At 55.2% G+C, this 24,030-nt stretch overlaps 1 protein-coding gene across 2 annotated transcripts; it reads left to right on the top strand.

The window, feature by feature from the left end:
- Nucleotides 1-23,477, top strand: RAB43 (RAB43, member RAS oncogene family). Of its 2 annotated transcripts, XM_059940500.1 has the most exons (3): nt 24-336; nt 20,524-20,707; nt 23,111-23,477. In XM_059940500.1, exons 1-3 carry the CDS (start codon nt 139-141, stop codon nt 23,359-23,361), a joined length of 633 nt encoding a protein of 210 aa, XP_059796483.1. In that variant the 5' UTR covers nt 24-138; the 3' UTR covers nt 23,362-23,477. The 2 variants fall into 2 exon arrangements, with proteins under 2 accessions (XP_059796484.1, XP_059796483.1); XM_059940501.1 differs by lacking the exon at nt 23,111-23,477 and having other exon boundaries at nt 1-322; nt 20,524-20,660.
- Nucleotides 23,478-24,030: the final 553 nt, after the last annotated feature.

The raw sequence follows: 24,030 nt of genomic DNA, 5'->3' as shown, positions 1-24,030 counted from the left end.
CCGGGGCGGGGCGGCCGGCGGGCGGTGGCGCCCCTTCCCCAGGTGTTGCGGCGCTTCCACGTCGCCAGGCGGCCCGCGGCTTGCGCGAGCCCAGGCCGCCCCAGCGTCCGGAGCGCCGGCCCTTGGGCTCCCGCGGCCATGGCGGGGCCGGGCCCGGGGGACCCGGACGAGCAGTACGATTTCCTGTTCAAGCTGGTGCTGGTGGGCGACGCGAGCGTGGGCAAGACGTGCGTGGTGCAGCGCTTCAAGACAGGCGTCTTCTCCGAGCGCCAGGGCAGCACCATCGGCGTGGACTTCACCATGAAGACGCTGGAGATCCAGGGCCAGCGGGTCAAGGTGGGAGGCCCGGCCCGTGGTCGCCGCGCAGCCGGGCCCCACAGCGCTAGGGGTCGGCCAGGGCCTTGGAGGATCTCCCCGGAGGGGTCGGGGTCGGGGGCCACGGCGAGCACCCGACTGGTCCGCGGGGGCTGGGGTCCCCTCTGGCCCCCTGTCCGAGCAGGCCGGGGCCTGGGCGTTGGGGCCGGCCTCTGGGCGCAGAGCGCGGGCCTCGGGGCGCTGGGGTGCTCGTGCTGGGGGGAGTGCGGAGGAGAGGCCCTGCCCTCCGAGCTACACCCCGGGGGACTTTGCTCCAGAATAGCGTCTCCGGTGCCCGGTGGCTGAGCGCCTCGGGTGCGGGCACGGGGGGCGCCTGGCCGGCCTGTCCCACCGCGGTCGAAGGCCCCAGCTCGGCCCTCGGGTTGGGACCCCAGGCAGAAAGGGACACCCCCACGACTAGGAGGGACCAGGAAGTAGTTGCTTCTAGGACCGGAGGGCCAAAACTTTTTGTCAGAATTTCCGGCCTGGCCACGCCTCCCTGCAGTCTCTTTGTGGACCTGGTGGTGGAACTTTACTCGGCCGGGGCGGCCCAGGTCCCCTCCCCCAGCTGCAGCCTGATAGGAACTGAAAACTTCACGGGCCCCGGAAGGTGGGGGAGAGGACCGAGCTTTGGCAGTGGCTCCGCACTAAACCGGCAGGATGTGGCTGCCACAGAGTCCTGGCAGTGGTCTAATAACTAATATTTGTGATTAGTGAATCAGTTTCTTAACCTGGGTGTCAGCCCTCCGGAACGGAGTGAGAGACCATTGTTCTTGCTCGGGAACTTGACTGAACTGCGCCGGACGGAAATCCTTTCCCCTCTTTGGTGGTTTTGAGTTCCCACCGGCTCCGGGACGGCTCCTAAGAGCCCTGGGCGGGGCAGCACAGGGCCAGGGCATCTCCTGGTATCTCCGTGTTTTCAGGTGGAGCCGGGTGATTGAGTCCCGGGAGCCCCGGTACTGTGGCGCCCGGCCTCCCTGGGCTGCTGTGGGCCTGCTACCGGTTGCCTTTTGCCAGGGTGCTTAGCTCTTTGTTTCTGCAAAAGTGGGATAATTTCTCCCTCCTGCCCCAGCATGGAGAAAAAGTCAGCCAAAAGCCTTTCCATGCACACGGTGCCTCTGGAGTTGATGTGACAGGGGAAGCAGAAACTCCCTGCCAGAAGCGTTGCTTTTTTTTTTTTTTTCTTTTTTTAACAGTCTTTTGGGTTACTGTGTGTTTTGGGTCTCCTTAGAATAGGAAAAAAGAACAAGGTGTGGCAGGAAGCTTTGAGTCATTATTCGGGACCATCCTTTGGAGCAGGTGGTGAGGGAAGGGCTGTGGGATGGGGTCCGAGGATGAGTCTGTGCCCTGAGACGCTGCCAGCAGCCACGGGGAAGTGGCTAGTTGAAGGATAGGCGTAAACAAGCAGGCGGCCCGCTCCTGCTCCCCCTCCCTTCCCCTCTCCTCCCTTCCCCTTCCCCCTCCCCTTTCCCCTCCCCCTCCCCTCCTCTCCCCTCCCCTCCCCCTCCCCCTCCCGTCCCCCCTCCCCACCCCTTCCCTTCCCCTCCCCACCCCTTCCCTTCCCCTCCCCACCCCTTCCCTTCCCCTCCCCTCCCCTCCCCCCTCCCCTCCCCTCCCCCCTCCCCTTCCCCTCCCCTCCCCTTTCCCCTCTCCCGGTGCTGACGGTGGTCAAGGAGGGGCTGGGTGTTCCTGTTTACCTGGCGAGATAACCTGTGCAGAGCCCTGGGTGCACTGTGTACCGAGCACAGGTTATGCAATGCAGGGCAGGCACTTCTCGATTTCTTTTCCTGCTGGTCACCTTCAGATTGTTCTACTTGGGAGGCAGCTGGGTGCTTCTGGGATCAGGAGAGCAGTGTAGGCATGGTAACCCCCCTAAGAGTTAACAGCAGCTACCCCTCTCAAGAGTCTGATGTGTGCCAGCTGTTTTACAGGTGTGTTCTTGTGATTAACCCCACCTCACACGGGGCAGGCTTCCCCAGGCACACAGCTGGGAAGTGAGAGATGTGCAAGTTTTCTTCCAGCTTTTTGGACTCCAGGGCGTTGGGGTCTTTCCCTACACCAGACTGCTTCTTCTGATTGCATGGAGTGGGAAAGCCTGTGCAAGTATTTACTTCCTGATCTTGCAGCCAGAGAATCCTGAGGCCCAGGCACTGAAGAGACTGTGAATTGCAGTTGGGTGGGTGGGGTGAGAGGACAGCCTCCCCGGCCCCGGGTGCTGGGCTCTCGGGACTCAGCGGGGGCAGGTCATTCTTCCTCACCCATAAACTATCTCTGGGGTGTCTTCCAGCAATGTGATTTTTTAAAAAATCAAGTTTATTGAAGTTCAGCTTCCACACAGTAAATGTGCCTCACTTCAGGTGTCGAGTTCTGTGAATCCTGACAAACGTATGCAGTCCTGTCACCACCACCACATTCAGCGTATAGATTCCTTCCATCAACCCGGAAAGTTCTCCTGTGTCCCTTTGTGTCAGCGTCCTCCCTTCACCCCAGGCTCTGGCAACCACTGATCTGTTTTCTGTCCCTATAGTTTCAACATTGTGGTTTTTAACTGGAACCTTTGAGGAGCCAGAGTTTATCGTTGTTGTTTCTGGAGAAAGCATGTCCACATCAGGGATTTAGTTTAAAACCTTCCCAGGCCTGTCTAGGGTCCAGCAAGCATCCAGCAGGATCTCAAAGCCGCCTCTCCTGTGCTTGCTGGCTCTCGTTGGCTCTTGAGGAACCTCAGAGAGAGATCACCTAGCGCTTTTCCAGCTGCTCTGTGCTTGGGAAGCTGCGGACTGAAAGGGGGAGGCCGAGAGACCGCAGGGTCAGAAGGGCCTTAACTAGCTTACTTTTATCCACTTTTATATTGAGGTTCCACTTGTCTTTGACTGAAGAGTTCTGCTGCCAAAAAAAATAAAAAGTTGGGAACAGCACAGATTGAATTAAATCCCTTTATTTCTATAGTCACTTCCTCTTGCGACCAGAATGACATCCCAACAGCTGACCTGTAGAGCTGGTCCCCTGTCTGCCTCAGCCACTTCATCTCCCTGCCTCTGCCCCACACTCAGTCCCCAGCCTCACTGGCCCTTTCTGTCCTTCCAACATGCCTGCCTCAGGCCCTTTGCATCTGCTGCCCTGCCTGCCACATTCCACCCCCAGATCCCCGTGTAACAGCTGCTTCATCATTCGGCTGCCACTGCACAGGCCACCTCTTCAGAGAGGCCTTCCCTGACCTCCCAGGCCCTCCGTCCCTTTACGGGGTAGGTTCATAGCATTTACCAGGACTTGACATTCCCTTGTTTGTGGGTCTGTCCCGTACAGTGTCCGCTCCTTGAAAGTGGACACCGCCTTGTGTACCTGTGAATCCCCGCACCTACAATAGTGTCAGACACACGGTGCTCACTACCTGTGTGTTCATTGATTTTTATTTATAGGGAGGAAGCTGAGGCCACAATAAAGGAAGTGACCGACACGCCCAAGGCCCCACACAAGTCAGTGGCAAAACCAGGCTTTGAACCCAGGGTCTCCCTGGCTCCTAATTCCAGCGCCTATTTTTACCCTTGACTACCCTTCTGAGTCCCTCTCAGTTCGTAACGATGACCCTGAGATTCTGCACGTTAATGACTCTAGTGAAAAGACAACTGTGGTCACCGCACTTGGAGAGAAGCATATGGACTTGGGCATTTTCTAGACTTTCAGGAATGAGGGTGGAAACCCCAAGGAGTGTCAGGGTGTTGTCAGCTAACAGAGCATCAGGCAGCCCTGGGCAGCTCCTGTAGCAGCCCTGCTGGTGGGAAGGCTCTGGCCGTGGCGCGGGCCCCCGGGCGGCCCTGTGTGAGTTCACTGGGCTCTAGCTGTGCAGGCTGAAGCTGGGGGCAACTCTGGGAGCTGCTGGCCTCTCAGCGGTGATGTCTCTGCAGGAGAACCCTGGACTAGGTGTCCAAAGGTCTGTGCAGCCTCATCCTAGCCCTGGCCTGTCCCTTGTCCCTTCCTGGAGCCCCGGGCTTCCTCCTTTGTGAAATGGAACGAATGATCTTTGCTCTGCCTACTTCTCAGGGTTGTTGGACGGCTATGGACACGCTCAAAATAGTTACAGATTCCCCTTGTATGTTTTTGGATAATTCATCCACATGGTTCAGAATTTCAAAATTTCAAAGACATAAAAGGGCGTACCGTAAAAAAAAAAAAAAAAAAAAAAAACAGAAAAAAACCAACCCTCCTTTCCACTTCTGACGCCCTGTAAGAAAAGGCAGACAATGCTACGCATCTCTTGTCTCTCTTGAAAGTGCTATTGTGGATAAAACCGAGGAATTACAGACATAAGGGATTATTTGATTGTTGCTGCTGTTAGCATTTTCCTCCCTAGGGATTATTATTAGGATTATTTCTTAACCTGCCCCTCCGCACCTCACCGTCCGCCAGGAAATCTAGCCGGTTCTAAATCCTGAACACATCCTCCGAATGCTGCTCACCCACCCTTATCTGGGACGACACAAAGGCCTCTTATGTAAACCGGGCTGTGCACCTCACAGGGGACGCGCACACGGGTCGGCCCTGGACAGCTGGGCCCCTTTATTCGGCCTTCTGTCGGGGTCACTGTCCCCATGCTGGGAAGGCAGCCAGGGTCCTCCCGCACAGAGCTCAGTCTCTGCCCTGGGGCCCGGGGCCCCACGTTGCGGGACCTTGCGCTCCATCGCTCTCCTGGTCCCAAAGCGCTTCTTTTTAAAGTTTGCATCCTTAGCCTTTCCAACTGGGGGTCTGGCCTTGCTCATGTGCTTTTCCTATTTGGATAAAATTGGTTTGACTCTTCCGGTTTTGATCAGAAATAGCAAAAGGATCGCTAGATAAGAGATAAGTTCTGGGTCACGCTGGTTGTCTGAAGAAATCTGTCCTTGATGCCGGTGACAACCATCCTCGTGGCAAAACGAACCTGCCTCCTGAGGTTTCTGCCAATCCCGAGGCAGCACGTGCTGTGGGAAGATGGTGGGAAGGGGGCCAGTGGTAGAGCCTCGGGCCCCAGGTCACAATCTTGGCTCTGCCGCCTGGGGCACATGGCATCACCGCTCCTGATCTGTCGCCTGTCAACCCCTAGCTTAAGGACCTGACGCACAGCAGAGCATCAGCAGGTGGGAGCTGACACGGGCGTGAGTCCTCTGAGAGAGATGGTGGCCTGGGTCTCGGGAGGCTCAGCTTCTCAGTCTGGCTGCCCAGCTGCCCCTGTGCACTGATCTGCTTCCCCAGCGATGAAATGAAGGCAGAATCCCCACGTCCGTGCCGTGGAGGGCCCGCTGTGTATGAGAAGGCGAGCCCGCTGGGGTCACAGGGGGGCGGGATCGCCCAGACCGGGCCTCCTCACAGCTCAGGGCCTCCACCTGCCTCCTTTCTTTGCTTCCATCCCTTTGGTGTTTCGGCCCCTTTGTGTTTTCCTTCCTTCCATCAGCCCCTGTGTGACCCTTGCAGAGAGGCTTTGGGCGTGAGGTATCGTAAAGCTTAGTAGTAAGGGGGCAGTCCTCCCTCCCTGAGTCCCCCATCTCCCTAGTTCTCACCACTGTTCTCGTGCTCTGTTCTGCCTGGTCCTTGCAGCCGCCTGGTGAGACCCCATTTCACAGACGGGGAGATGAAGGCCATGTGTGGCAGGTCTGAACCAGAACCTTGCCTGCCAGCTCCTCGTGTGGCGCCTTTTCCTCACTGCCGTGCACACCCTCTACCACTACCAGCTGCCACACGCACGTGTGTGAGCTCATGCGTGTGCGCACACACAGACACACGTGCATGAACACCCACACGGAAAGGTTTGGGACCAATGTGAAATCTGGGCCGTCGTGTATCACTTGCATTTTACATTTTCTTACGTTTTGATTAGCGGTGTCACATCAACATACTAATGCCATCTGCTTGTTAAACAAATCCTTATTAATTCAGATTAATTGGCAGAAGGGGTGCTTATGGCCAGTGTGAACAAAAGAAAGCACCTGGCTTCTAGAATGGCCTACATAATGCTGGTTTTTAAAAATTTATTTATTTATTTTTGGCTGTGTTGGGTCTTTGTTGCTGCGTGCAGGCTTTCTCTAGTTGCAGTGAGCGGGGGCTACTCTTCGTTGCAGTGCGCGGGCTTCTCACTGCAGTGGCTTCTCTTGTTGCGGAGCAGGGGTCTAGGCGCGTGGGCTTCAGTAGTTGTGGCTTGCGGGCTCTGGAGCACAGGCTCAGTAGTTGTGGCGCACTGGCTTAGTTGCTCCGCGGCATGTGGGATCTTCCCGGACCAGGGCTCGAACCCGTGTCTCCTGCATTGGCAGGCGGATTCTTAACCCCTGCGCCACCAGGGAAGCCCCGTAATGCTGTTTTATTGAACGTACAGCCAGTGCTGGTAGGTAGAGGCGTCTGCAACCTGCTCTGGGGATGTAGTGAGTCAGGACCGTTAGTCACCAGCAGCGCCCTTCTCCGTGGGTTACGTACGTGTCCCCTCCCTTCTTACCTGCCCTGCTTGGCCTTGCAGGCCTCCCTCTCCTACCCTAGGAAGAGGTCAGAGTAGCCCTAGACCAGGTATGTGACTTTCCACACAGGTTGTTTAAAAGGCAACAACCTGGAGCTTAGATGTGTCGCTAGGACCTGTCCCTCTCAAAGTGGTCTCCTTGGGGAATTGCATAAGTATTTCCGGATGTTGGATCACAGGGTGGGTTTGATGACTCAGAAGGGTCAGAGGCCACCGGAGCAGAGCCTGCCACGCTGTCAGGAGGCCTTTGGTCCCAGATGAGGTCTGACTGTGAAAGCAGAGTCCAGGCTCACGTCAGGCCGGGCCTTGCCCGAGGGCAGTCGCCATGTGTGGGCGACAAGGTTCGTCCTGATCCCAGAGGCCTGCAGAGGTGGCCTCCGCCTCACAGCGGACAGTCGGCGGGTCGTTTCCCTTCCGCATGTCAGCTTCCTTGGGCGCCATGTGAGGAGGCTGGACCACGATTACTGAGGGATTCCATTTTCCTTGAGGAAAGTTCCGTGTAGTTTCAAGCCATGCAAACAGCCCCACCTCTGCCTTTTTTTATGTCTGAGAAGTGTAAAAATCAGGTTTTTTTTTAATTAAAAATATTCTGTTTATATTTTTCAGTGAAACACTTTGATTTTTTGGTTTAACTTGTTTTTTACTCTCGGGTTTTAAGTCTGTAGTGGGGACCCGAACAGTGGATGATTTCATGATGAAAAAATGGATCACAGGATAAACTTCAGTTTGCCAGCTATGAATTGTCAGTATCTGCCATGTTTGCATTACAGATGAAATACATGGGAAAAATCAACCTTAATATTGAAATCACAAGGTAAATACCTCAACGTAAACTCCAGCTCTGCAGTTTGCATTGGGTTATTTTCCCCAGAATAAGCCCTTGACCAGTATTGGCTGAATGAAGGAGCGAGTGCCGGGGGGGGGGGGGGGGGGGCGGAGAGAGGGGGGGGGCATGTCTGCACCGGAGGTGGGTCCGGAACCTCAGCTTGCAGAGTGGGGTCCATGCGAGAGCGGGGGGGATGGAAGGCCCCCGTGTGCTAGGATGCCTGAGGCAGTTTGCTGTGTGTGTGTACGTGTGTGTGTACATCAACACGTTATTGTTTTGCTTTACGTAAGTCAGCCTTACCTGACCATCGTGTCCGAAGTAGTACTCCACCAAGTTCCTTTTAAAAAAATCTTTATTGAGATATAATTCATATACTGTGAATTCCCCCATTTAAAGTGTGCAATTTTCAGTGTTTTTTCCTGTTGTTTTGAATACTCATCAGGGTCAACTTTAGGATATTTTCATCACCCAGACAGGAACCTGGTAGCCGTCAGCAGTCATGCCTATCCACTCTCCCCCAGCCCATCTCTGTGGAGCTGCCCCTTCTGGACACACGTGTACATGGAACCACACACTGTCGCGGGGTCCTTGGGTCATGTTTTTGAGGTCTGAGTGACTTCTCATCCCTTCCTCGCCCTGCTTAGTTTTTCTTCCTAGCGCTCCCCCCACCCCCCAAGTCACACTCACCGTGTCGTTCCGTGCATCTGCACCTGACACTGTGCCTTCCCCGTGTGTCCTGGCAGGTGAGTAAAGCACTCTCTCCAGGTGATGGGATATTCCCATTCATCCTCTCTGAACTCACTGGGTGTAATCAGTATGAAAAGTCCCGCGCTCCTGAAGCTCTATGGGATTCGCTTGTATTGCTTCGATTCATCCCTTCTTGTCATTCTCCCTGTCCTCTGGAGGTTGCGCAGGGCGGGAGCTGGGCTTAGGGTCTGGCCTCCGTAGTGACAGCGTGTGCTGCTGTGCTGTGTGCTGGCAGCCCGTGCCCCACCTTCCAGATCCCTGATTTACTTTTCAGCTGCATCTGTTCCGATGTTCATTTCATCTTCTAGTTTCTGCATTCTGACAATTATGTTTTTCATTTCCAAGATCTCCAGTTGGTACTTTTTCCTATCAGTAATATTTTCATTCTCAGGATATTATTAATACTTCTATTTTTCCCAATTTTTCACCGTGAAAAAGTTAAAAAATATAGAAAAATTGGAAGAATAACATAGTGAGCCCCATATATGCTCTACATAGATTTAACAGTTGCTCATGTTTTGCTGAATTTGCCTTATCTTTCTGTATGTGTAATATAAATTTTTTTATTTGAAAGTAAGTTGCAGATAGCATGATACTTCACCCCTGGATACCTCGACATACAGCTTTTAAGAATAAGCACAGTGTGTTATCATACCTAAGCAAGTCATTGTTTCTATAAGCATCTACTTAGTCCATTTTTAAGTTTCCCCAACTTCCTCCAAAATGTGTTTTATAGAGTTTTCCCCCTTGAGCTGGAGTCCAGTGTGGGTTTAGTCCAGAACGATGTCTCACTTCTGTTTTGATGACTGATGTTTTTTAAGAGTCGCTTTCTGGATTTGTCTCCCATTTCCCTCGTGGTGTCTTTTCCCTTGTTCCTCTATCCTTTGTATTTTCTGTAAACTGGAGGTTGAGTTTAGAGGTTCAGAGACACTCGGGTGGAAGGGTTTTGGCGAGAATGGCTCACGGGTAATGTTTGCGCCCACACTGCCCCACGGCAGGCGGGACGTGATGAAGGTCCCCCGCTGGAGGTGAGGCCAAGTTTGATCTCCACTCACATTTATTGTTAAAGACTCCTTTTTGCTCCATTTTCCTTTGTTTTCTTTGTGTCTTGGGTTATAATTTAAGAGCCAGGGCCTTGAGCTGGCCTCTTCTGTCTGGAGCAACAGACAAGTTAAGTGAGATGAAAAGGGAAAAACAGCTGAAACTTAGAAGGTGGTCTGTCGAGCTTAACCGTGGTTGTTGGCTGGAAGGTGCCATGTGACACCCAGGACAGAAACTGCACGTCAGTGGGTTCAGGGTTTGTTCTGTGAGTACCTCCTCTCTCCCAGGTTGCTGTTCTAAGTACCTACAAAAGGAAGACACATGAGATGCATCCCTGTGCCTCGGAGCTCACGTCTGGCTTGGGGGACAGACGTGCGAGCACCTAAGTAGCATGGGTGCCGTCCATACTGCTGCTGCAGGGACTGAACTGCCAAACCAGGAACTGAATCATGCGGCCTTACAAGCCGCAATGTGTTTACTGTGGCCATAGCAGGACCAGATATTTGAAATTCGGACTGTTCCTGCTCGGGTGCCGTGCTGTCACAGGGCTGCTTGCCTGGTGCCCAGGACACAGACGATGCGCAGTCCTCTTCCCGGGCTTGGAGCTGGGCGTTGATGGAGGACAGTTCCCAGTGAGGAAAGACAGGGGCTGTGCTCCTGGGCCGTGTTCTTGTGCAGCCCCGGAGGCAGGAGAGGGCCTGGTGTTCATCCAATCAGGGGAAGCGGGGCCCCGTGGGGCGTGGGAGCCGCCTTCCGGTCACGCTGGAAGGTGTGCGCTGGGCCAAGGAGCGAATGGCTTGGCTTTGTGTCATGCTGGGTGGCGGCCCAGCCGCAAGTCCTGGTCCAGGCGCTGCGGCCCCTGCTCTTGACCTCCCTGGGGGGCACAGACTGCTGCCTGGCGTCCTGCCTGGGTTTCGTCCCCACGTACCCCATTGTGCCTGAAGGGGCTACAAGCGGGTAAGAGCCCACCGGTGAGTCCCACCTTGGTCGCCAGCACAGGGCCACCAGCTCCCCAGGCCCTCCTCGCTGCACCGGGAGCTCAGGCTGCCCACATCCCCCATGGGCGGAGGCTGGGCCTTTCTTCCCGCCAGGACTTAAGGACAGGCTGACTGATTGCTGCAGGAGGAGGGGGTTTCATGAAAAAAGCACAGGACATGGTCTGTGGAGGAGCCGTGCACACAGCGAAGGGCACAGGTTTCGGAGTCAGACTGAGCTCTCCTTTCCTGCGCCCTGGGACCCGTCTTGTAAAAGGCTCTAAGATGCACCTGCAGGGCTGCCTGAGGATGGAATGTACCGAGACAGGGAGCTCCGGCAGAGTCAGCCTGGAGGGACTCACAGCGCGTCTGTCACCTTTATCACCCGGGTTCCCACCACTGTTCCCAAGATGCTGGAGGTGAAACGCAGGTGCTGGGAAGCCACCTGATCACCCTTGGTCCCCCGGCTGGCGGAGCAGGGCGGGGAACCAGGGGTCCCGCCTCCCTTCCTCCAGTGGTGGTGGCGCTACAGGGAGAGCTGCATGGTGACAAGGGACACAGAAAGTTGCCTCTGACGCTGGGATCCTGAGCAGTCGTGTTTCGGGGGCGGGAGGAACCTGGGCCCAGGAATCTGTCCGCAGCCCTTGTCAGCCGCTGGGAGGCGCGTCTGCGTCAGGTCCGCGCGGCCCCCCGTCCGGTGTTGCTGCCCCGGTTCTCCTCGCTTAGCCTCCATCCCCTCCTGCTTGTCTCGCCGCTAACACATTGGAGGTTTTGCAGGGTCTTTACTGTCGCTCCTGGAAGTGCACCTGCCTCTCAGCCGAGGCTTGTTTTCCAGCCCGGGGCTGAGCTCTTCCCTGAAGACTGAGGCAGGAGTGACAGCGTTTGGCCGGGGAGTAGCTTGCAGACCACCTCCTGGTTCAGACTCCTCACATTCCGAGACACGATGAACAGCAGCATGGGGGCTCGTATTTGGGTCTGTCCAACCAGTTTTTGGAGTTTTGTCTTGAGAACTAATTTTTCCAAGGTCCCTTTCTGCTATGAAGAAGCAAGGAACTTCCCACTGCCGGCCTCATCCTGTGGGAGAAAGGCTGTTCAGATAAAATCCTCTTCTGTTTCCATCGGGAGGGACGGTGCTGGACAAAGGTTCTGGGACCTGAATCGCCAACGGTGCAGTTGATTTTATTTATTAGGTTTGTTTAACCTACTAAGCAGAATTGACTTCCCACCGGGGCACGTGGGAACCCTCCCTGGAGAGCAGCCCTTGCCCCGCCAGCCTCATCTCACTCCCCCTGGCCTGACCGCAGGACCTGCCCTCAGAGGGCTTCCTTCCTGGTCAGGCACCTGCTCTGTGCCAGGTTGCAAAGGAATGAGATGGGGTCTGTCCCCACCAGAGCCCGTTTTTTGTTTTTTTGTTTTATTTGTTTTTTAATTTTTGGCTATGTTGGGTCTTCGTTGCTGCACGCGGGGTTTTCTCTAGTTGTGGCGAGAGGGGGCTGCCCTCCGTTGCAGTGCGTGGGCTTCTCACTGCGGTGGCTTCTCTTGTTGTGGAGCACGGGCTCTAGGCTCGCGGGCTTCAGTAGTTGTGGCGTGCGGGCTTCAGTAGTTGTGGTGCGTGGGCTTCAGTAGTTGTGGCTCACGGGCTCTAGAGCGCAGGCTCAGTAGTTGTGCCACACGGGCTTCAGTAGTTGTGGCTCACGGGCTCTAGAGCGCAGGCTCAGTAGTTGTGGCTCACAGGCTTAGTTGTTCCGCGGCATGTGGGATCTTCCCAGACCAGGGATTGAACCCGTGTCCGTGCATTGGCAGGTGGGTTCTTAACCACCGCGCCACCAGGGAAGTCCCCAGAGCCCATTCTTGATGGCGAGAGGCAGACTTACAAACCAGGAGCCCCACACATACAGCTCTGGGCCAGTTCCCACCGTGAACCGTTTCGTTTGGCCTGCGCAGTGGTGGTTTGCTGGTTTGTTTTTTATTGAATTTGCTTTAGGCAGGATATCCTTTTCTGTCACCTTGCTGCATTTTATGTTCCCTGCCTGGCCCCCAAAGGCACCCAAGTTTGGGACAGTTGACATCCTGTGTGTTGTATGCTGTCATAGAGGCAAGAGTAAAGGGCTGTGGACCACAAAGAAAGGAAAGCTGAGTCCGCTTGGTGTGGGGCCCAGGCCTGTGCGTCGGGGAAGCTCCACTGACCAGGTGACCTTGAACTGGGGCCCTGACGGTTAGGTAGGAGTTCACCAAAAGGTCAACAGGAATGCAGTCTATCCTAGAAAAGGAGATAATGACAAAATGATAACACCCTTCATGGGTGTGGGGACCCAGAGGGGCACTGTGAACTGGGAGTGGTCAGGTGTGGCGCTTAGAAGGAAAACAGCCTCGTCCCTCACCTTGATACCGTACTTCCCCTTGAAATCCCCACCCCACCTGTTTGAAAGGGGTCACCTGACTGACCCCTGCGGAGCTGGAGGGGGGCAGCTCCCCTCTCCCGAGCATCCGTGCTCTGGGAGCCCTTTTCCATCCTGGCCGGGCCTCAGTCCTACCCTCTGTGCCCCAAAGATGCTTCCGGACTTCACTCTGGGTATCAGCAGCCCAGAGAATTTCCCCCAAAGTCAACTGTCAGTTGAGAGAGCCTGGCTGGGAAGGTCGGAGAAACTGGCGATGTGCCCGCTGGGAGGTGGGTGGCAGGCGGGCGTCGGGGAGGGGGCTCGGGTGTGATCCGTGAACAAGGCCCCCGTCTGTCCAGTGAGTGCAGGTGGAGAACTTCCAGGTGGGGAAGGAGGTGGGCGGGGGTGGCGGCTTCAACTTGGCAGGCAGGTGCTCACCCAGCCGACGGACCGTGTATTCATCGAGTGCCTTCTACCTGCCAGGTGCTGTGCTGGCTGGTGGGCTTATGCAGAAAGCCAGCCAGACACAGCCCCTGCCCTCAAGAGTCCCACGTGAGGGAGGGACAGTAAACATTTAAGAAGTGTGCGTGCGCGCCTGTGTCCAGCCAGGCGGCGGAGGGGCTGAGGAGGGGCCGTGGGGTGCGGGGCTGGGATGCTGAGGGTCTGGGACAAGAGCGTTTCAGGCAGGGGCCTTGATGCGGCCTCCCGGGAGCCGGACACGCGGGGTGGGCGACGGCAGAAAGTTGGGTCCTGTGGGGCCTGCAGGCGATGCGGAGGGCTCGGGGGACCCACTTGAGGGCGGAGGCTGGAGAGCGGAGGGGCTGCAGGATCTCAGCCGGGTTCTGGCGGCTCCACAGGGGCTGCCGTGTGGGGCGTGGACCGGGCGCTGGGCGGGTGGGGGCCGTCCGCAGGGAGCCTGGTGCCGGCTTGGCGATGATGCGTGTGAAGGCACGGGAGCCGCAGAGCAGAGGGGCCTCCACACCCATGATTTCCTGGGCGCTGGGCCCCTGCCGAGGTCTGTGGCGGGGAGCAGGCAGGCACACGGGCTTGGACCCAGCACGATGCCAAGACGCCTTCCTCGGCCAGTCACGGCACCTCCAGAGCCGGCTTTCTCCTCTGTGACGTGGGGCTCACGGCACCTGCCCACTGCGTCCACGCGGCGCTTCCGCTCTGGTTTCTAAGGCAGGGCCCGGGCCTGTGCTGCCCGGGAGATGGCTCAGGACGACGCTGCTCTGCTCGCCTGCTTCTCCGGTAGCTCAGGTGGCCGCTCAGCCTCGTTAACCTTCTCCGCAGCCTCCCCGGGGCCCTGCCTGGTGGAGGAGCCGTGCTTGGCTGCCGGAAAGCGGGGCCGCTCCCAGCCTGGCTTCTCCCAGCTCTTGGAGCACAGGGGGCATTCGGGCCAAGCCGTAGGGCCGCCTCTGTAGGACCGTCCTCCACCCAGCAGCCGGCAGCTTTACATACATAAGTCGGGGCACGTCCCGGCTTTGCCTGGGCTCCCTGAGGACAGCCGTAGGCAAGAGCGTGCGCGGAGCTCATCTGTTTCTAGAACAGAGGAGGGAGGAAAGGCTGTGGAGGCTGCATTCTCTTGTGGGTCCCTCTGTGAGCAAGTGGGGCTTGATCGGGCCCGGCATCTCCTGCCCTGCACTGGCTGAGTGTCATTTCATAGGCGGGTGGGTCCCTCTCATCTGGGTCACGAGTCCCGAGTGCTTGGTGGTTTCCAGCCGGCCTCCTGGGCTAGGATCAGGGAGGCTCGAAGGCTGTTTCTGTGCGAGGCTGGTTGCTGCGGCAATGGCTGGAGCACAGGGTGCTGCTGAGACACGCGAAGCGGAATGAGAGGCGTCTGATACACATCCCCTGCTTCGGACGATCTGCCGCCGTCTCCCACCACAGTGAAGTAACGCCCACCCTCGGGCTCTGGCTCCAGCACCGACGGCCTCGCCTTCCGGGGTGCTGCTTTGCTGCCATCTGGCCACACTGCCCTTGCTGTGTTTCCAGCGTGGCAGGCTCTGACCTGCCTCTGGGCCTTTGTCCCCCACGCCTGAACACTGTCCCCACGACCGGCAGGAGCCTCAGCCCAGGTGCCCCCTTCTGTGACCACCCTCGGAGGTGCCATGCGGGGAGGCCCTCCCGTTACCTTTGCTTTCTTCAGGGTGCTCGTCCCGCCTCTCTGCAAGTATCCCACTGGCTTCTTCTCGTCTGCCTCCTTTTTACTGGAAAGGGAACTCTGTTCCTGTTTCACCCCCTGCTACATTGCCAGTCCTTCCAACAGGGGCTGGGACACGGCCGACGCTCAGTTCGTCCTGAATGAACAAATGTGTGGTCGTGCACACAGCCCGGTGTGCCTTTCTTTGGGCGCTTTACGTGTTCTACTTTGCATTAAAGCTCCTTGGCGTGTATTAAAAGCGCCAGCCCCAAATGATGCCAGCTCAGTAACACTGTTAAGTGGACGCGTTTATCCAGCCCCCTCTCTGCGCCCGGCTCTGAGCACGCCGAGTCTGTCATTCACCCTTACGGCCCCTTTCCTGACAGATGAAAACTGAATGAGGTTTTAGCCCGGAGACACCAAGGTGGGAAGTGGCGGGATTGGTTCAGGATCTCAGGCTGCCGGGCCCGAGCACTGACCCTGCTCTTCCTCTTCCCCTGGCTCTGATGTGGGGAAGTAGGATGAGAATATTACCAGTCATGAGAAGGACCTACTTTCCAAAAATATTTCCTCCATTACTGCCCAGATTTCACGAGTGGTTTGACCCACATACCGTAATCTGTAGCTATTGTGTTGGGTTTTTAATTTATTTTTAATTGTTATCGGTTACACTTGTGTATGATGGTTCAACAAGGCTTGTTACGAAACGGTCCCCTGATACTCCCCTCTGCCCCCAACCTCTGGGGGCAGTCGCTTCCGGCTCTTCTCTGTTTCTCCTTCTCTTGCTTGTCTTGCTAACCCTCCTCACCCAGGTACATGCATCATCTATTGACTTCCTGCTTTGGAAGATGAGGGTTTAACTCTCAGCACTACCCTAGCCCCCATCACAGACACGCACGCGTGTGCGCTTGCACGCACACACACACACACACACACACACACACACACTTTGCATCCTCCCAGTAGAGGTGTGTGGTAATGTTGATTAGATCAGCATTAAGTTCCTTTCAGTTCTATTCGCAAAACATAGCCCCAGTTTGATCACTTCTCCCTAACTTCACTGCTACGACTGTGGTCTTTTACCTGGATTATGGCCACAACCGTCTAACTGGGCTCCCCTTTTCTGTCCTTCCTCTTTTTTTTTGGCTGCACGGCTTGCGAGATCCTAGCTCCCCGACCAGGGATTGAACCCGCGCCCTCAGCAGGGAACCCATGGAATCCTAACTCCTGGATCACTAGGGAATTCCCTGGCCTTGCTCTCTTTTGATCTGTTCTACGTACCGTAGTCAGACTGATCCTGTTTAAAAGTAAATTTGATTGGCTCAAAACTCCCTGGCTTCCCCTTCACTCACAGTGACGGACAAAGTTCTTGCTGTGGTCTCCAGGGCACTGCATGATCTGGCCCAATTCCTCGGTCATCCCTCATTTCTCTCTCCCTTTTCACTCTGCTCCCAGCACACTGATCTTCGTGCACCCGTCATGTCTCTGCCTCAGGGCCTTTGCACTTGCGCTCTCTCTCCCTGGAATGCTTGTCTCGCAGGCATCTGCACAGCTAGCTAACTTTCTTCAGATCTTTACCCAACTGTTATCTCAATGAGGCCTTCCTATCTAAAACGTCATTCCTCACCATACTTGATAACTTCTTCCTCTGCTTGTTTTTTTCCATCTTATCACTATCTAGCATACCCATTATTGTATTACTTATTTTATGATAAATATTTTATTTATATTCTGTATTTCCATATAAACAAATATATATATACGTATTACTTATTATTATCTTACTTAGCATCTGTCTCCTGCACTAGACTGTAAGCTTGAGCCCAGGAGTTTGCGTCTGTTTCCTCCGCTCTCTCTGGTACCTAGAACATAGAGCAGGTGTCCAGTAAGCGCTGTTGAAATGGCTGAATGAACACGTTTTGGTTAGTAAGAGCTGTTCACGGCTGAGCCATGTAGCACTATCTTTCACTCCCCGTGCTCCCTCGTTTTTCCTGGTGGTAGTGATCATCTTGTTTCCGCGTGGGGTCTATGTATTTACCATTAACTCAGCTCCAAATTCTCCCCTAATTGGCACACTCACCCTCTCTATCTGCCCCACATACTGTGTAATTGTCCCCGCAACGTCTTGCTGCCTCTCAGTTCCATCTTCTTGAAGAAGTCTCTCCCAGAGCGTTCTTAATTTCTGTTTTAGATTTTCTGTGGCTAGAGGAATATTCTGTAAGAATACAATCTTTTGAGATTTACTGAGGCTTATCTTAAGATTTAAGATCTTATTTAATCAAAGATTAAATACTTGGTATTGATTTTTCTTCAAGTTCACTGATTCTTTTTTCTGTCTCCATTCTGCTGTTTAAGCTCATCAAATGAGTTTTCCACTTCACTTACTGTACTTTTAAGTTCTAGAATTTTGACCCTTTTAAAATATGTTTTTAGAAATAATTTCCATTTCTCTAACTGAAATTCCCTATTTGCCCACTTAGAGTGATATTTTGCTTCAGTTCTTTGAACATATTTTCCTTTAATTCTCTGATCATATTTAAAATAACTGCTTTAAAGTCTTTGTCTGCTAAATCCGATGTTTGGGCCATTTTGGCATCATTTTCTATTGACTGCTTTTCTCTCTTGGGGTCAAATTGCCTTTTTTTTTTTTTTTTTTTTTTGCATGTTTAGCAGTTTTTTAATTGTATACTGGAAATACTGGTTGATACTGGGTAGTGACTCTGGATCGTGTTTGAAGGGCACTGATTCATGTCCTAGTAGTCAATTCAGTGACTGGCTGATCACCTTGAACCTGTGTAGCTTGTCTTCATGTTCTGTTAGGGCAGAGAGGTGCAAGTCTGACAGTGTTTCTCTAGCCTTTTACCTTGACAGAACGCGGCCTCCAAACCTGAGAGCTTGGTTTAGGGTTTCCTGGGCAGGTGTTGGGAGGCCCGCCTCTTGCCGTGGCCCTCACTCGTAGGGCACAGCCTTCCTGATGTCTCAGCTCGGTATCTGGGTCCTTCGCAAGGTGCTAAGGCGGCCTCTTCCCCGTGGCTGGGTTGGAATATCCCCCAGCACTACTCAGCCTCCACCCCTGGTGTGTCCTCACCCCCGGAGGAGCCCCTCTCTGGTTAGAACCTGGGAGCCTCACCCTGTGCACGGAGCCCGCGGGCTAGGACCCACCAGGGACCCCCCCCCCTCCCAACATCGCTCCTCATCTCAGTCACACCAGCTGCTCCAGGCCCCGTGCCCTGCTTGGAGTCTAGCCCCCTGTCCTGTGGTCAGGAAACCGTCCCCAGTAGACTGCTGGCAATCCTGAGGCGCCTTCCACGAGTTTTGCTTCTTTCAAGGATTAGGGTCTCGTGCTGTGTTGTTTACATCCTGAAAACAGTAGCCTCCCATGTTTTTCTCAGTCTCCCGGTTGTTTAAGGAGGGAGGTCTCGACGGCCACTGAATACTCTGCCGGAACTGGAGGCTCCCGGCCGGCCCGCATCCTGGCTCGCGGCTTGGCTGCTGTCTTGGGATCTCCCTACCACCCCGGGGTTTCCCTTCGCCTCTCTTTTGAGTTGAATTCTTTTTCTGGATCCCCCATTTTCTTCCTGTTGGTTGATTTCAGCAGCTTCCTTAGAAAGGGGGGCAGGAAGGTAAATTTTTTGAGGCCCCTGTGTCTGAAAATGCCTCTGTTAAACCATTGCACTTGACTCATAGTGATTAGGTGGAGAATTCTAGGCTGGAAATTATTTTCCCTTGTAATTTTAGGCATCGTTTCATTGAATGTCTAATGCGATATGGATCTTTTCTGTGAAGCCTTCAAACCCGTTTTTCCTTTCTCTCTTTTTTTTTCCCTGCAACTTTTTAGGGTCCTTTCTTCTTCCTCACTGTTCTGGAGTTCCCACGGCCAAGTGTCTTGTGTGGGTCTGTTTTCCTCCACTGTGTACTTAATGGGCCTTTTCAATCAGTTCTGGGGAATTTTCTTGAAGCATTTCTTTGATTTTACTATTCTTTTTTTCCCCAAAACTCTTACTATCCTGATGGTGGACCTTCAAGGCTGGTTCCACAATTCCTTTTCTCTCTTTTCCATCTCTTTGCATTTTTTTCCCCTACTTGGAAATTCTTCAAGTTTATCTTCCAACCCTTATGTTGCATTTTTCATTTATGTTATATTTTTAATTTTCAAGAGCTCGTTTTTCCTTTCCGAATGTTCCGTCTACTTAAAATAAGAGTGTTCTTTTATCATTTCATGGACCTTTTCTTATCTCTGAAAACACTGATGATTATTTTGGAGATGGTTTTGAGAAACTCTGCCTAGTTTCTGTTTCCACCAAGTTGCCTTTTCCCGTGTCTGCTTGGCTTCTGTGTTTGATGCTCTTCTCTGGGGTGTGGAGGGGAGTCCTAGGTCGTCTGGATCCCAGGCTGGTGTCGTGCCAAGGTCCCGCCTTTCACGTCACCCCTGCGTGAGCTGTGCCCCGGGGCCTGCTTCCTGGAACCTCTCACCCTGCAGAGCAAATGGGACGTCTCAGGCCGGGGGTTTGGTTTGGCGAGTCGTGGCTCAGAGCGCGTCAACCGGTGGACCCCTCTTGTGAGGCCCAGGAAGAGGTGGTGACCTCCACAGTGCCAGGGCCAGAAGCCCTGCCCGCAGGAACTGTCTGAGGCCTCTGGGTCTGTCCCCACCCTGGACGCCCCTTGAGAACAGGGTAAAGAGGCACCCAGAGTGCTTGTGCCCGCGGAGGAGGCTGGATGGCCCGCGGCTCAGGATGTCACCTTCAGGGCCCCGAGGACCTGTGGCCTGTGGAGCGGAGAAGGCAGGCCCTGAGCCGCCGAGAGCCCTGGACCCGCCCATCTGGTGCCCGCCGCGGCGCAGCCTCCTGGCCCGGGCACAGTGACCGTCCCGGTCGGCCCCCGGCCCAGCCTCCGCCGCCCTACCTGGGGTCTCGGCCGCCATCCTGCTGCTGCTGCTGCTGGAAGCCAGGGCTGCTCCCGCCCCCCGGGCGCCCGTCCAGGCGGGCCCGGCAGCGGCCCTGATGGGTGCGGGTGAAGTGAGGACCTGGGCGGGAGGAGGGCTGGGACCGGGGTTAGGGTTAGCAGGCTGTGCCAGCTGACGGCAGAGGCCGCCTGAGAGGAGCCTCCCCAGGCCGTCCCTGCCCAGCGTGAGCATCTTCCCCGGCGCCGCTGAGGCAGAACAGAGAGCCTGAGTGCTGGGGGCCTCCCGACGGCGGGGGCAGCGGGCACTCGCGGCCCAGAGGGGCAGGCACTGGACACGGCACCAGCAGCGAGCCTGGTGTCCCGGGCAGAGAGGATTCAGGGTCCAGTGTGCTTCCCGCCACGGTGCAGAACCCACCCCCTTGTCCTGGGACTCTGGAGGTGGAAACGGGGCTGCCCGCCTCCCCTTTGCTCCCCCCGTCCTGCTCAGGCCGCTGAGCTGCCTTCCAGGGGCTCAGAAGGCCTCTCTGCTCTGTCCACCTTCTGGCCCGTCCTACGTGGTGCCTGCCGAGGTGTGGCCGGTGGCCTGCCCCCGGAAGCAGCGCTTTGGGGGTGGGTCTGGGGGCTCGGCCTCCCCGTCCCCTGCGCTCGGCTGCACCCCCGGGTTCACGGGACCCCTGTTTCTTTAGCTGCAGATCTGGGACACGGCTGGCCAGGAGCGCTTCCGCACCATCACCCAGAGCTACTACCGCAGTGCCAACGGGGCCATCCTGGCGTACGACATCACCAAGAGGAGCTCTTTCCTGTCCGTGCCTCACTGGATTGAGGACGTGAGGAAGTACGCGGGCTCCAACATCGTGCAGCTGCTCATCGGTGAGCGGGGGCCCCTGCGGTCCACCCGTCTGTCTGTCTGTCTGTCTCTCTCTCTCTTTTAAACAAAGGGCAAGCAGAGCACAGAGAGGGCTGAGCTTGGCCAGGTAGGAGTGGAGCCAGGACCATGATCTAGAAAATTCGGGGACTTCTCTGGTGGTCCGGTGGTTAAGACTCTGAGCTGCCACTGCAGGGGGCACGGGTTCGATCCCTGGTCAGGGAACTAAGATCCCACATGCCACGACGCGCCGCCAAAAGAAAAAGAAAATTCAGATCCTGCTAATCACTTGTAAAGTTACAGTCAGAGTGGAAATGAGACGACGCAGGCCAGGAAGCGGTCGCCACGTGGCCGCACCTTGGTCCAGGCTAGTTCAGTCTTCATCATGTGTGTTCTCATAACCCTGCCTGCTCCTCGTGTGTCAGGGACGGGGCCGAGGGTCAGAAAAGTGAAGTCATTTATCCCGGTCCACATAGCCTGTGAGCACGTAAACGTGGCCGATCGTAATTCAGTGACCTGCTCTGTCGGCCACCCCGCAGGGGGCGCTTCTCAGGTGTCCACGCTCCTCCCCGTCACTCTGAAGTCTTGGTGGAGGGCAGACGCCGGCACCACCCGCAGAGCATCTGATTCGGGAGCGGTGGGTGGGCCCGTGAATGTGCATTCCTAGCAAGTTCCCAGGTGACACAGTGACCCCACTTTGAGAACCGACGCTGCAGGGGGGTGCCGTGACCCCCATTTTACCTTTTCCTCCTGCATAAACTTCCCGGGCCTGGATTCAAGAAGCTTTGGACCGTGTGTGTGGTCCCTGGGGTCCTCGTCCCAGCAGTCAGGCTGATTCCTCTAAGGTGAGCCAGTGCAGATGGGCCTGGGCCGGGGTGTGGGTGCTCTAGGCGGGCTGGACGCCCCGGGCAGGAAGGGAGCTCTCCCCACCTGGCCTGATGCTCCCCTTTCATCCAGGACTTTTTTTTTTTTTTTTTAGTGTTTTATTTTTTTTGGCCACGCCGCTCGGCTTGCAGGATCTTAGTTCCCTGACCAGGGATCGAACCGGGGCCCCCTGCAGTGGAAGCGCAAAGTCCTAACCACTGGACCGCCAGCGAATTCCCAATCCAGGACTTTTAAAATAAAACATTCTATCATAGAGCATTCTATACAAGGACATAAAAGGAATAGCGTAACAAACCCCAGATTCAGCAGAGACGGCAAGTCCTGTCCACGTTCATTTCAGCCCTCGGCCCCTCCCCCGACCTCATATTATTTTGAGGCAAATCCCAACACCAAATGATTTCATTTGCAAATGTTCCAGTGTGAATCTACAAAAGATACAAACACTTAAAAATATATAATAACAGCACGTTTTTCACATTTAAAACATACTGACATCTCCTAATACAATCAAGTTAGCTGATCTGTGGTCAGATTTATAATTGCTCATAAATATCACATGTGCTTTTCTTTTCACTTTGTTGAAATCAGGATCCAAATAAGTTCCAAACATTGAAATTGGTTGCTGCATTGTTTAAGGTTACCAAAGAAATTGCAGATATTTTTTTTCCTTTTTTTTGGCCATTCCGCGTGGCTTGCAGGATCTTAGATCCCCGACCAGGGATTGAACCTGGGCCCCGGCAGTGAAAGCAACAAGCCATAACCACTGGACCGCCAGGGAATTCCCTAGATCTTCATAGATGCTTATCTATTTTTTTTGTCCCTATAATCACATTATAAAAGTCAATCACTTAGAGACTTAAAAAAAATTCTTGTAGAAATTGGACCAAAGAGCAATTGACCAGATTATTTAAAACATAATGAAACATCTCACACCTCATGGGAAAAGCAAAGGTGTGCTCTCAGGGGCAGCTGTAGTCTGTGCTCTTATTCTCAGAAAAGCAAAATAATCAAAACCCACAATCTTACAGAGAATTTAAAAATTCCAAAGGAAAACAGGAGAACCTAAATAATCAGAATAATGACAAAATTTTAGCCAAAAAAAATAGCAAGGCCAGATTTCTTTAACTTCAGCATTGGTGGAGTGCCCGCTAGGTGCTAGGTCGTGTCCACTGTGTCATTTAATCCCTACTCCGCAGAAGGTGGCGTCGTAGATGGGGAGGCTGAGACTCAGAGATGGAGTGAGTTACCCAAGCGTCACACAGCAGGTGACAGCAAGCTGGCGTCTCTACCCAGGTCTTCTTCCAGCTCTAAGCGCCCTGTTCTTTTCACCAAACCTTCCCGCTTCTATTTCTTAGGAAAAAGCAATAAAGTGCACAAGCCCCTGGCAAAGATAAGGAAGAGATGAGATGCGGGACTAAAGGATGGGATAAGAGCATTACAGATAGAGTCTAGGGCTCTCTGCCTTTAGCTGTAGCCGCGCCCGCCTGGGCCCTGGGCCTCACCACTGCCCCACCTCCCCGCAGGGAACAAGTCGGACCTCAGGGAGCTGAGGGAGGTGCCGCTGGCCGAGGCTCAGAGCCTGGCGGAGCACCACGACATCCTGTGCGCCATCGAGACGTCAGCCAAGGACTCGAGCAACGTGGAGGAGGCCTTCGTGAGGGTGGCCACGGAGCTGGTCATGCGGCACGGGGGCCCCCTGCTCAGCGAGAAGGGCGCTGACCACATCCAGCTGGACAGCAAGGACGTCGGAGAGAGCTGGGGCTGCGGGTGCTGACCGGGGAGCAGGGCAGGCAGGCGGGGCTGCCCCACCTCCTCCCGCCCTCTGGCCGCCTCGCCCAGCCCTCCAGAGCTGGCCTCCAGGGTGCCAGCCAGATAAAGGCCTGGAATTACCCCGCCTGTGGCCTGGATGCTTGATGGGAGCACTGCCCTCCAGGAAGGAAGAAGCAGGATTCCTCCCGCGGGAGGCCCTGTTGGCACAGGGTAGGGTGTGGGGCCCTTCCTGCCAGCCAGCCGCTGTCCCCACCACACATGGCGCGTCCCAGGACTGGCCTGAGCCCAGCGGTGTGGACCTTGGCCCAGGGGCTGGGAGTGGGACCGTTTCACACCCGAGGCCGCAGCAGGGTGTTGCTCTCCAGGGATGTGGCCGGAGCTCCGGGTCCTCCCAGGGCATTCCAGGGCCTCCTGTGCAGGAGCAACGGCCCAGCAGACTCAGTCCTGAGCTCCATCCCGGGGTCCCTGCCTCCCTCCTTCCTTCACGGCCGGCTCTCAGCTCACGGGCGCCCGGGGCCGGCTCCTGCCTCAGCGGGGCCTCCCTCTCCCATTTCCACGGAGCTTCTCGTTCTCACCGGGACGACGGTGGGTCACGGCCCACAGCGCTCGTCTGCTGGCTTGGGGCCCAAAGTTTTGCCACTCAGGTTGCAAAAGCAGCGAATCCTTTAGCTCT

This window comes from Balaenoptera ricei, chromosome 11 (assembly GCF_028023285.1).
Source record: "Balaenoptera ricei isolate mBalRic1 chromosome 11, mBalRic1.hap2, whole genome shotgun sequence".
Taxonomy (NCBI): Eukaryota; Metazoa; Chordata; class Mammalia; order Artiodactyla; family Balaenopteridae; genus Balaenoptera; species Balaenoptera ricei.
Note: the sequence above shows the minus strand (reverse complement) of the source record. Positions and strands in the feature narration are given on the sequence as shown.

Coding starts and splice junctions, on each gene's coding strand:
- RAB43 (XM_059940500.1), top strand. CDS start 139: ATGGCGGGGCCGGGCCCGGGGGACCCGGACGAGCAGTACGATTTCCTG. Junction 337..20,523: donor TCCAGGGCCAGCGGGTCAAG/GTGGGAGGCCCG, acceptor CTGTTTCTTTAG/CTGCAGATCTGGGACACGGC. Junction 20,708..23,110: donor CATCGTGCAGCTGCTCATCG/GTGAGCGGGGGC, acceptor ACCTCCCCGCAG/GGAACAAGTCGGACCTCAGG.